The 12334-nt window shown below is 50.1% G+C and overlaps 1 protein-coding gene across 3 annotated transcripts in view; it reads left to right on the top strand.

Annotated features, from left to right (window-relative positions):
* Positions 1-12334, top strand: part of TNIP1 (TNFAIP3 interacting protein 1) — a 45037-nt gene that overhangs the window by 4494 nt on the left and 28209 nt on the right. For 2 of the 3 annotated variants that reach the window (XM_043913330.1, XM_043913331.1), the window contains exon 2: positions 11343-11514. The exons of the other annotated variant lie outside the window; for it this stretch is intronic. In XM_043913330.1, coding sequence (XP_043769265.1) covers positions 11379-11514 — 136 coding nt within the window. In that variant the 5' untranslated portion in view covers positions 11343-11378. The remainder of the gene's footprint in view (positions 1-11342; positions 11515-12334) is intronic. 3 annotated transcript variants of the gene reach the window in all.

The following is a 12334-nucleotide window of genomic DNA, read 5'->3' as shown; positions in this document are numbered from 1 at the left end:
CCAAGGCGTCCTACTCAGCGGTCAGAGCTGGTATTTTTAGGGCGGGCGTGGGGGTGTCCCATGAGTCAGGGGCCCTTGGTTTGGTCTCCACCCACAGTGGAGGAGGCTTATACCACTCTCAGCTGGCTGGCAGACCATGATACTGGTCAGCTTCATCTCTGTGGTCTGAGGAACCCTGGTCTTGCCACAGCCCCACTTCTGCCTCTGGGATGCAGCACCCCCCGCACCCCGATCCCAATCTCTGGGAAGAGGAACAGGAGTCTAAGGATGGCAGCTTTGACTTTTAGACAATGCAAAGGAATCTTTAGACACAGAGGGTAACATGCAGACACTTGGGAGAGCCACCATTCAGCTTAAGAAATAACCTATTTTCTGTTCAGTTGAAATTTCTCCCTGATCATCTCCTTCCCCACTCTTCCAGAAGTAACAAGGGTTCTAAATTTAGAGTTTATTCTCTTGTATTTCTCTACAGTTTTATGGATATTATAAATATATATATCCCTAAACAATATGTAATATTGTTTTATATGTTTTAAGATGTTACTTAAATGTTTCGAACTGTGTTCTTCTGTAGCCTGCTTGTTTTGCTTGTTATGTTTGAGAATTTCATCCCTGTTTGGATCTCTGGTTCTGGCCTGTTTGTTTTTCACAGCTGTATAGTATTAATAGAGGCTTCCCTAGTGGCTCAGTGGTAAAGAATCTGCCTGTCAAACAGGAGATGTGGATTTGATCCCTGGGTCGGGAAGATACCCAGGAGAAGGAAATGGCAACCCACTCCAGCATTCTTGCCTGAAAAGTCTCATGGACAGAGGAGCCTGGAAGACTAGAGTCCATGGGGTCACAAAGAGTCAGACATGACTTAGTGGCTAAACAGCATAGTATTAACATTTGCTGGTATGGAACGGCCCCGATGTCTTTATTCATTTTCTTCTTCATTAGCTTATTTCCAGTCTTCACTGTTAAAACAGGACGTCTATGGCTTTTATCTGGTTGGTAGTCCCTGGAAGCTGTTCTCTTCCTAGCCATTATGGCTCCTGTTGGGTTAGCGCTTCAAGGTCTACAGGGAGTTCTGCGGTTTCTAGTTGGTCCTCATAGCATTTCCTTGGGGAGAGGAAACCAGGAAAGTGAGGTCTGCTCAGGGTCACTTGGTGAGGGAGCAGAACCACGATCTGAACCCTGGTTTCACAGAAACCCTCTTTTCACCATATTTGGTATGAGGGGAATTCTCAAAAGTTGTCATCTTCCCCCATGGAGAAGGGCTGGAGAAAGCCTTTGTTGGACGCAGCTTTGGGCATTTTAGGCACAAGTACACAGGGGGACACTTGAGTCTCCCTTCCCTTTAGGCCCAGGGTTGGCCTAGTGTTCTTTGACCCTATAGCTGGTAGGCGAGGGGCTCCTCCTGGGTCAGCTGTGCCAGCTACTGGGTTGGGGGGGTGGGTGGGTGGGGAAGCCAGGCTTCTAGGCACGGAGTAGGTGCACCAGTGGATCCCAGGAGCTGTGAGGAGGCAAAGGCTAGCAGGCTGGAGTTGCTGGGCTGCCTTCTCAGCCCTTCTTAGGGGGCTGTTGGCAGTGGTGAGTCCAGGCTGGGGACTGATGATCAAGTGGGGGGCATTCTGCTTGGTCCTTGGGAACTGGGCCACCTTGAGCCCAGCTCTGCACCTGTCTGGACTCAGCTTCCTCTCCAGCAAAGCAGGTGTAGTAAGGCCCCATGTGAGGGCCCACGGACAGTGGACAGAAAGCCTCACCTTTGCTCCCACACCAGAGTCTTGCTTTTCTTCCCACCTTTGTCGCCTCAGACTCAGCCTTGACCTTCCTGAAGCTAGATCCTTTCTGGAAGGTTCCACGTTGAAACAATCTACAGTTGCCAACTCTCCATCTGCCAAATTCCTTGACTAGAAAACTCAACCCTGGACTTTACCTCTTGATATTTTTTTAAACATTCTGTTAGCTGCTTTATTAAGTCTTTATATGATAACTAGTCATCTACATTTTTTTTTCTCTATTAATTTCACTTTGGTCAAATATTTCCCAGAATGAAATTAGAGGACAGGAATTTCCTGCATATATGTAAATTATTTATCATGAAACAATGTACATTACAGACTGTTAGAACTGAGAAAGACCATAGAAATATTGATTTTACTAATGAGTAAGTTCTTTGGTTCAGGTGATGAAGTCCCTCCTGAGTTGTGAACTAGTCCCTATAGCCTGTCTGTACATAGGAAGGAGATTCATAATAAGGAGGCTCTCATCCCTGCCCTCGGCCAACCAGCCTCATTTGGTGATGGAACAATAGCCCTTCCTTATTGTTCTGACTTTGTCAAGCAACTTAAAAACAAAGTCAACTCTCCCTTTAAATGAGTTACAAAATAACATGTGCTCATTGGAGAAAAAAAACTCCAAAAACTCAAGGGACGCTAAAGGTATAAAGTAGAAAATGAAAGTTGTCTTTTTTTCTCTTTCTTCTCTTCTGCCTGTTTTTTAAAATCAATTTTAAAAATAGAACAGGCTAGATTACCCTTGTAAAGAGTTAAAAAAATCTAAGCTTTAAAATAAAAGTTTCCTTTGATTCCAATCCCCTAGCCCAAGTCCTTCTCTAGAGCTGACTACTAGCAGCGGTTTGGTGTGTATCTTTCCAGACCTTTTCTTGTGCATATGTAAGATTTTATAGTATATGTATATGTTTATGCACACATACAGGGCTTCCCTTGGTGGCTCAAATGGTGAAACTCTCTGGCTGCAATGCAGGAGACCTGATTTTGATCCCTGGGTGGGGAAGATCCCCCAGAGTAGCTACCCACTCCATTATTCTTGCCTGGGAAATCCCATAGACAGAGGAGCCTGGCGGGCTATAGTCCATGGGTTTGCAAAGAGTCGGACATGACTGAGCAACCAACACTAACACACATACACACACACATACACACTCACACATATAGTTGTGTATGTATAAATGCATGTAACAGGATAAATAATATCTTATTATATATACATCAATACTTTGCTTTTTGCCTTAACAGTATTTTATGGGCATCTTTTTGTCATTGCAAAGCAGTCTGCCCATTCTTTTTGATGTCTATGTACTATTCCATTGAATGAATGCACCACAGTTTATTAAACTAGTCCCCTCTTGACAAACATTCAGGACATTTTTGCTATTACAAACCTTTTGTCAGCGTACATCTTTGTCCAGTCTCTGTGTACAGTGATACAGAGATTTCTAGCTTCTTAAATAGGTGGTCACTGAATGAGTTACCTCTGGCTCTTTAAATAATTGAAACTTCCTCAAGCATACTTTTTTACAAGATAACTTTCATCTCAGCCATACGAACCTGATTTCTTTTAAATTAATTTTTATTGAAGTATAGTTGCTTTACCAAGCCTGATTGTTGACATAATTGTGAACGGACATTCTTTACTGTGGGTGACCCAGGTATAAGAAAAGCAAATGTCTACACAGCTACATCAGTAGAAACATAATACCTAAAAGAGTGGAGATGAAAGTTCCTCTGTTTGGTCAGGCAAGCCACATCTGGAGTGTTGTGCATTTTCAAGGTCAGCTACAGATAGGGTGGGAGTGGAGGGAGCTGGGTGGGGAGGGGTCCGGAAGCCTGGCCCTGCGAAGAACAGTGCAGGGAACAAGGGCTGGTCTGCTTCTAATGTGCTGCAGGTTCCAAATCTGCTCAGGGCTGAGGTGGAGAAGAGGGGCATCTTGTTCCTTATTCTCAGGGACCCCAGAGGGCACAGCAGGGGCAGTGGAAAGCAGAACTGGGAGCAGCTTCACTGCAGTTAGTGCTGGCTGCCCGGGGGTGCTCCTTGGGGGGAAAGTTGGTCTGGGTCACTAAAGATGGTCAACCAGAGTCCCCTGGCTCTCCTGGGGACTGGATGAGCGTGGGTCTGAATCTCCCCTGAGCTTCCTTTCAACCTGAGACTCTAAGCCCTGGTGACTGCTGGCAGTCAATTGCAGACACCTGATCTCACGCAGAGTTAGTGACACGTAGAGGCAGCGGCCGGGAGCCGGGGCATGTTCCGGGTCGTGGGGCAGCAGGACTGGTGCCTCCCCCTGAGCTTCAGCCTGTGCCTCTCCGTCAGTGCCGGCCAGTGGAAAGGGCACTGGTGTTGGAGTCTGATAGAATGAGGCTGGATTCTTTGTTCTGCCACTAACCAGCTGTGTTTCCTCAGGCAGATGACTTAACTTGTCTGAGTCTGCCTCCTCATCTGAAAAATAGAGATGATGCCATCCAGTCAAGAGGATTGGTTTCCTTGCTGGAAAATAGGAATAAGAATTTTCATCTCTGTGTGGTAAGAAGAAAATGAGGGAATACTGTGCATAATGATGCAGCGCAGTGCCTGGCATATGGGAGCACAGAGCTGTCAGGGCCTATCCCAGCTTTAGTTAGATGCTCCTTGGTCCTCTTAGGCAGAGTTTTCAGCCAGCTAATGGCCCGGTCCTCCCCACTGTGCCTAGGCTGGTAGTGTAGACCTTGGATCTTGGAGGCTAAGTAGGGGCAGTGGGGCTGTCTCTGTGGGTGAGTCAGTGGATGGGAGGGGGGAGGAAGGACATGGGAGATGCCAGCTGTGCTTGAGAGACATGGCACTCAGGCTGGCCTGGAGCCTGGATGCAGACCAGGGGGGAGGGCAGGACCCGGGGAAGGGCTGCAGATATCATCCGGGGGTTTCCAACTGCTCCTGGGAAGGCGACACACCCCTGAGAGCACTGCAGGAGGGTCTGTGAAGCAGGACATCCACTTGGGCGTTGGGAGGGATGGGAGCTAGGGGGCATGTGTGTGCGTGCTCAGTCATGCCCTACTCTTTGCAACCCCATGGGCTGTAACCCATCAGGCTCCTCTGTCCATGGGATTTTCCAGGCAAGAATACTGAAATGGGTTGCCGTTTCCTACTCCAGGGATCGTCCTGACCCAGGGATTCGAATCCCTGTCTCCTGCATCTCCTGCATTGACAGGTGGATTCTTTACCACAGAACTTCCTGGGAAGCTTCTGAGCTGGGGAGAGTAGCCTTTTCAAGATCAGAAGATTTTAGAAACGGATGGCAATATATTACAAGTTCTGAAATGTTAGAACTAGAAGAGGTCTTAAAAATTGCCTAGTCTGCCGCCTTATATTGTATTATTGCTATTGTCAACGACTGCTCCTTTTAGAAAACTGAGGCCAGGTGATGGAAGATGTTTGCCATGGTGTATCTAGACTAGAGGGTTTCCCTGGTGGGTCAGTGGTAAAGAATCTGCCTGCCAATGCAGGAGACGTGGGTTTGATCCCTGGGTCGGGAAGATCCCTTGGAGGAGGAAATGACAACCCACTCCAGTATTCTTGCCTGGGAAATCCCATGGACAGAGTAGCCTGGCGGGCTATAGTCCATGGGTTCACAAAGAGTCAGACATGACTTAGCAACTACAACAACAACCTCCACTAGATCCCATGATTCCTGAGCCCCGCCCATTCCTCATATTACACTCCGTGCCTGCAGCCTCTTTCTTACTGAATTGTTTGGAAAGACTGATTAAATCCTTGGCTTCTCACTAGTGAGATGCCGGGGTGGGCTTCTTGGGTACACACCATCTAAAGTAGGTGCCGTGTCTCTGCTGACAGTCATCAAGAGGACTCAGCCCGCTCTTTGACGGATGGACCTGGAGCCACAGTTTCCCTGATTGTGAAATGGGTGGAGTGGTCTGGAGGTCATCATGAAGTGTGGAAGTGGGAAGATTTTTGTTTTAGTTTGCAAGATGTTTCATAATGCCTCACTTCCCGTCAGCCCTTGGGGGACTTGCAGGATATTCCCATTTACCATCGAGGAAATTGAGGCTCAGATGATTCCTGATCTTTTGTGAACGTGGCCTTGGTCCAAGGGCTTCTCTTAGCTTCAGTTTCACCAGCTGTGGTATTGTCCCAGTGTTCCTGCTTACAGTTATTTGCAATTCACAAGAACTAAGTAGATGCCACAACCCATCAGCTGGGCAGTTAGGGGCTGCCTCAGCCTTTTAGTAAGAACCTACTAAGTGCCAGGTACTTTATGAGTTATTATAATTATTATCATTTAGGAAATCTTATTATAAAATGAATACATTTCTTTATTAAATAAGTCAAATAATCAGGAAATAGGTAAGAACTCCCTTCCAATTGTACACATATTGTTTCATTTAGTTTCTTTCATCTGACGTCCGTGGATTCTGTTATTTTTTCTGTCTTGCAGATGAGTCTCAGAAAAGGTGAGGGGCTGGTCAGTGTCACCCAGCCTGTAGGGGTGGGCAAAGCGGGGACCAGGGCAAGGCCCTGGGGCAGCATGTGAGAAGGGTTCTGGCTAAGGGTCTCATCGTGCACTTGGGCTCCCCGTTCTTTGTTGCACCCCGCGTGCCCCATCTGCTTTCGTCTCTGATCCTGCCCTGTCGGGACCCTTTTTTCCTGATCTGGGGCTGTACTATCTGGTGCGTGTGTGCTGGGTCCCCTCCTCTTTCTTGCCTTGTGGCTGACTCCCAGAGTTTGGGTCTCCATGGATCCTTAGGCCAGCATGAAGATATCACTCAGTTTCTGTCTAGTCCAGGCTCCTCCCTCTGTGCCTATGAGGGAGCTGAGGTGCACAGAATGGACAGCTTGCCTGTGGCCGTCAGAGTGTGCAGTAGAGTAGATGCCAGGACTTCTGACTTTCTGTCCTTGCCTTCTTTCTGGAGACCCTTCCCTTCGCCACACTGTCACCCCCACCCACCAGCATCCCTGCAGCCCCTGCCGTTCCCTGGGGAGGTCGCTGCTGGCCGCTGTGTCCTCCCAGTTCCCAGTGCCAGAGATCTACTCAGGCTGTCCTCCCTGGGCTAGCAAGAACTTCACTTCTGGCTGGCCTCAGGATGCAGCCAGTGCCCGGTGGCATTAGATCAGGCTAAGCTGCCAAGTGGGCCTTAGTTTCCTCACCTGTGGGACAGATGTCAGTGCTGCCTCCTTCCCATGGCTCTCTTGACAATCTAGTGGAAAAACATGCTTGAGAAATCATAGCGATTTTGCAAATGTTACTAAACAAATTCATATCATTTGGGGACCCTGGGAGCCCCTACTCCTGGCACCAGCACACAGCTAATTGAAAGACAGCCTCTGATGGACTGAAGTGTCTCAGCGCAGAAGCTGGAATGAAAACTTCATTTTGAACCTAAGCTTTTTCAACCTTTGCCTTGGGTGGAGGTTGCAATTTGGGCCTGTGCCCCACCACCTCTCCTCCCCACCCCCCACCCCGACTCCTTCCCATCTTCCCCATCCCCACCCTCCGACCCCCACTCACCCCTCCCTCCTCACCCCACCTCCATCCCCTCAGCTGCTGTCTCCTTCTCCTCTTCTGACTCCTTCAGTTTCAATAGCATCATCTCCATCTCTACACTCTGTGGTCACTGCTTGACCAGCCATCTGTCTGGGCCCTTTTCTGCCCCCAAACCAGGCCATTCTGGTTCCAGTGGGCACCCCCAGGTTTTTCGGGGTGGGCTGTGGGGACCCCACCCCCCAGCCTTGAACCAGGATCTTGTTTTGGAAGAAGGTCTGAGCTGCCTATGTCTTTACCCCCAGCTGTTTCTGTTTTTGCACAGTGGGTTGGTGTCTCCTGCTGGTGGGTCACCTGATCTGTAGCTGCTAGACCCAGGCCCAGGTGGACACAGAGTCCATGCTGACTTGGCAAGAACCGGGAGAGGGGGATCTGCAGTGCAGTGAGTGAGTGCAGGAGCAGAAATGGAGATGGGGCAGTGGCAGACTGGAGAGAGAGCAGGGCCCTTCCAGCTCCATCCTGACGTTGTGTGTGACCTTGGTCTTCATGCTCCGGAGCCTGACTGCTGCCCTCACACCCTGAGTGAGGGTCAGATGAGCTCATGTCCCGGGATGCCTAGGCGCTGAGCTCCAGTACTGCCCCAAGCGAGGCATGGGGGGTGGGGTCAGCACCTCCTTTCCCCTGTCTATACCCATCCCTCGGTCTGTGATGGAGGGAAATGTCCCGTCAGCGTGGGAGACAGGATGATGACGCAGGCCCTCATTCCAGGAGCCTTGGGGCGCCTGGTGATGGACTTGGCCTCGTTGTCCTTGGAAATTCCTATCCAGCTCTGTCATCCTGGGACTAAGTCCCCTCTCTAGGAAAGATCTCAGAACCACACAGACCAGGAGGAGAATTCCCATCTGCCCGGAAGTCATCCTGAAACTGCTGCTGACCATCTGGGCATGAGGTCAGTGGGATGTGGAAATTCCCTGTTCCCCTCTTTGTGTTTCTTGCCTCCAGAAGTCCAAGCTGTCCTTTGGGTAGCTCTTCTGGTCTCCAGAGAAGACTTTCTCACAGTAGGCTATTTGCTCTGGGCTCCCTCTTCCTGCAGCTTGTACTCTCCCCCTGCCCCCAGCTCTGCCCACCCAGGCTGGAGTCGAGAGAATAGCCTGCCTGCCCCTCAGCTGCTTCCCCTGAGCCCCCTTCCCTGGAGGCTTCCCAGTGCTGAGGGAGATCATGCATGGTTTGGAGAATGTGAAGGTGGGATTTCAATTCCTGGGTCCTGCCTCCTGCTCTGTTGCTTGGTGTTACATCTGGGCATCTCTGAGGGAGCTTGGCTGTGCCAGGGCTTGATCCAAAAGTGTATGGCTGTCCCGGTGTCTCTGGTCAGTGATCACAGTTAGGCTCTCAGGATGTTTGCACATGGCTTCTCAGGAGGCAAGTGTGGGATCCAGGGCTCCTCTGGTCCTTTCCGTCTCTCTGCTCTGATTAGAGATTTACTGGGGCTCTGTTCTGGACCATGCTGACGATACCTTGGTAGACCAGATGGACTTGGTGGCTGCTCTCCTGAAGCTTTGAATCTATTGGGCAAGCCAAGTGTGGAGCAAAAATATTCCCAAATTATCACATATTGTCAACTGTGAGTTCCATGTAGGGTGAGTGTGGAGTGGTGAGCAGGAACCCAGACACCTGCTGTCACTTATCACCAGAGGTGCTTAGGGTTCCTTGCAGGTCGCGAGCTCCCCATCTGTGGACTCCATTCAGCTGTCAGTCACCTCTCACTTTCCAAGTGCCAGGCCTGCCCTGGCACCACAGATGAGGAGAGCATGCTCCTGCCTCCAGGAGATTTTCAGTCAGATACATAAAGACTTACCCCAGTCATACGTATTCCATTCTGGGCGTAAGGGCTTGCTGGAGAGGCTCACAGGAGAAAGGGGAGCACAGAGGTAGGAACCCCCCCGCAACATCTACCAACATTTGGAGCTCCTTGCTACATGCCAGTCACTGTGCCAGGAGCCTCACCCACACTGTCTTCTAATTAATTCGGTGAGCACTTCAGAGCTTTCTTTGCTCTGCTGTGTAATGTTGATCTTTTGAGTTAAAAATAAGTCCCCCGTGAACTGGTGACTTCTGTGTTGGGTGTGTGGGCAGCTGTCCTGTGCCTCTGGGGCTCCGTGGGGTGTCGGTGGCTCACAAGTGTGAGTTTCTCTTGTCTGTCAGTCTTTGGGGGACGGGGGTCCCACTCACCAGAACTTTGTTTTTCTTTCTGGCTCATGGCATCCCAGGGTAATGGGGACCCTGTGGCCTAAATCCTTGTTATCTCTTGTGCTATAGGGCAAGGGAAACAGCCCAGAGTGGCTGGATAGGTAGCTCCATGTTATCTTGCAAACAGGCTTGAACTTGCCTGTTGCCCCTCTGGCCTGAGTCTTGGAGGGAGCTGTGTGAGAATAGCAGGTGGTCAACTCAGCTTTCTTAGGTGGACCTGGATCTGCATCTTGCCTCACTTGCTGGCTGTGTAATCCTGGCTGAGTTTTCTAACCTCACTGAGCCTCCATTATAAAGTGAGGATAATACTATATATTTTGGGGCCATTGTACAGTTTAGCTGAGATGATGCAGCTGAAGGATTTAATGCAGTGCCTGGCAAGTAGGTTAATGAATGAGCTGTTATTATTAGTCTTTTTTTTTGTACTCTTTTCTTTTAGTAAAGCACTTGTGGGTGCTCAAAGGATCTTTTGAGGATCATTTTGGCCTTTGGGGTGGTGATCTTGGGAGGGGGGTTTTGGGGCTCCAGGTCCTTCTGGAGCCCCTGGTGGTGGAAACCTTTGGAGCTCTTCTGTGGTTGGTAAGCTCTTTGTAAGGCTGGAGGCTGAATCAGTTTTTCAGCCTCAGGGCCTTTGCACTTACCATTCTCTCTGCCTGAAATAATATTCCCCCAGATATCTGCATGGCTAGTTCCCTCACCTCCTTCAGGTGAGCCCTGAAGGCGAGCACTCATTCCCTGTGAGCCCTTTCCTGACACCTTCATTTAAAATTAAGGCCCTACCTCATACTTCCTGCTTAATTTCTGTCTGTAGATATTTCCATTACCCCCAATACTGTGCTCATCTCTCTCATTGTCTGTCTTCTTCCACCACTACCATGTAAGCTCCAAAAGGATTTTTTTTTTTGTCTATTTTGTTTGCTGATAATTACCTAGCACCTAGACTAGCATCCAGCACAGAACAGATGCTCAATCAATAATTGTTGAGTGAATGAATGCAAGAAAGAAGCTTCTCTACTGTCACAGAAGTCGGATTCCTGAAATCACTTTGCAGAGAGGTTTCAGATGAAATAAAGCCAGTGAAATCGAACAGAGTAGGGCAGAGCACTTGCTGCACAAGCAGATGGTACTCTGATGGAAAATCCATCTGTTCATTAGAACTGGAAGGAGGAGGGTGACAGTGTCAATTTGTATATTAAATATTAGTCAGGGGGGTTTCTTTTTTTTCTTCTTTCTTTTAGAAAAGCTAGTGTACATATAAATGGAACTTCGGATTGGATGACTTGCTTATCCCTTTGGGCACAACATTTCACTTTAAAGATCACTGATTTAGTGTAAGACTTTCATTTCCCCTCCACAGAGAGGGGAAGGGACTGCCCACGATCCCACAGTGAGTTAATAGCTAGACTGTTTATTCATTCGATAAGTGTTTACTGGACATTCCCAGCAGAGCTGATACCCTGCTGGGCGCTGGGGATGCAGTGATTCAGGGTCCCGCTTCTTCTGGACCCCATCAGTAGGACTTGAAGCTCACGTGTTTTGACTCCCAGGCCAATGCTTTTTCTTATCCTCCACATTGCACCTCACAGTTGACTGCTGTTCCCAAGTGAACTGGGGGTGCAGTGAGGCTGCCAAAAGACACTGGTGGTGTTCTTAGGTCACCTGAATAGAGACAGAGTACCCAGATCAAAGGAAGCGACTATCCTGCCCTGCTGTGCCATGGGCAGACCAGCCTGTGGTGCTGTGTCCTCGTCTGGGTTCTGGGGACTGCCTTCCAGGGCATTGATTGTCTAGGATGCTTCAGTGGCTCGGCCAGCCCCCTGACATACTGCTGTTGTCCTTCCAGCCAGGCGGGTACCACGGCAGGGGCTGAGCCAGCCTCATGGAAGGGAGAGGACCATACCGGATCTACGACCCTGGGGGCGGCGTGCCTCTGGGAGAGGCGTCCGCAGCTTTTGAGCGCCTAGTGGAGGAGAATTCCCGACTGAAGGAAAAAATGCAAGGGATAAAGATGTTAGGTAAAGCAGACCCTGCCCTCTCCCTCCAGAGCTCCGCCCTCAGCCTGCAGTGCTGACTGGCACACGCTTCTGCCCAGGTCCCCTCTCTCCCTCCTGGCCCAGCATCGGCTCCTGCCTCACAGCTGCGTCTCTGTGTGCTCCTCTAGCAAGGTGGCAGTCTTCCCAGCCGTGCGTCCCCAGCACCCCGGAACCCTGGTGACCAGACTCAGAACACCATGAGGGACTGAGAAGGAGGTGTGGGGTGGTGGAGAGGGAGCCGGCAGGCCCGGTTGGCAGACCTGGGGAGTAGCCATGAATAGGCCATCTACGAGAAGCACCAAAAATGGGGAGAACTGGCATCACCAGGGCAACCAGGGTCCAGCCCCCAAGTGTTAGAGCAGGGAGTCCAGCTTGGCCTGAAGCAGGGCAGGAGGAGACCCCTTGATTCCTGGCTCTCACCCAAGCTGTCGCCACTGCCCAGGACCAGCCCGCTTCCCTCCACATGGCTGACTGGTCCCCGTCTGTCAGCACCCAGCTCAGATGCTGACTCTTCCTCCATGCGAGGTGTTCACTGATCTCCCCATGCGGAGGGGACCCTTTCCTCCAGATTCCTAAAGCTCTTCCTTCACCTCGCTGCCTCATTGTCTGGCCTTGGGCTTTGGGAGTTGAGTATAGCTCCCAATTTCCCAAATGCTTTCTCCCTGCTTGGCAGATCTCTCCTTGGAATGGCAGATTGGCGAAGGAGGGATGGTGTTTCCCTGTCTCTACTTATACAAGAAGGCAAACAAGGCCCAGAGGGGTGGTGGGTGATTGATGTTATGGAAGGTCTCCTCTCTTCAGG

Source organism: Cervus elaphus, chromosome 9 (assembly GCF_910594005.1).
Source record: "Cervus elaphus chromosome 9, mCerEla1.1, whole genome shotgun sequence".
In the NCBI taxonomy this organism is placed as follows: Eukaryota; Metazoa; Chordata; class Mammalia; order Artiodactyla; family Cervidae; genus Cervus; species Cervus elaphus.
Note: the sequence above shows the minus strand (reverse complement) of the source record. Positions and strands in the feature narration are given on the sequence as shown.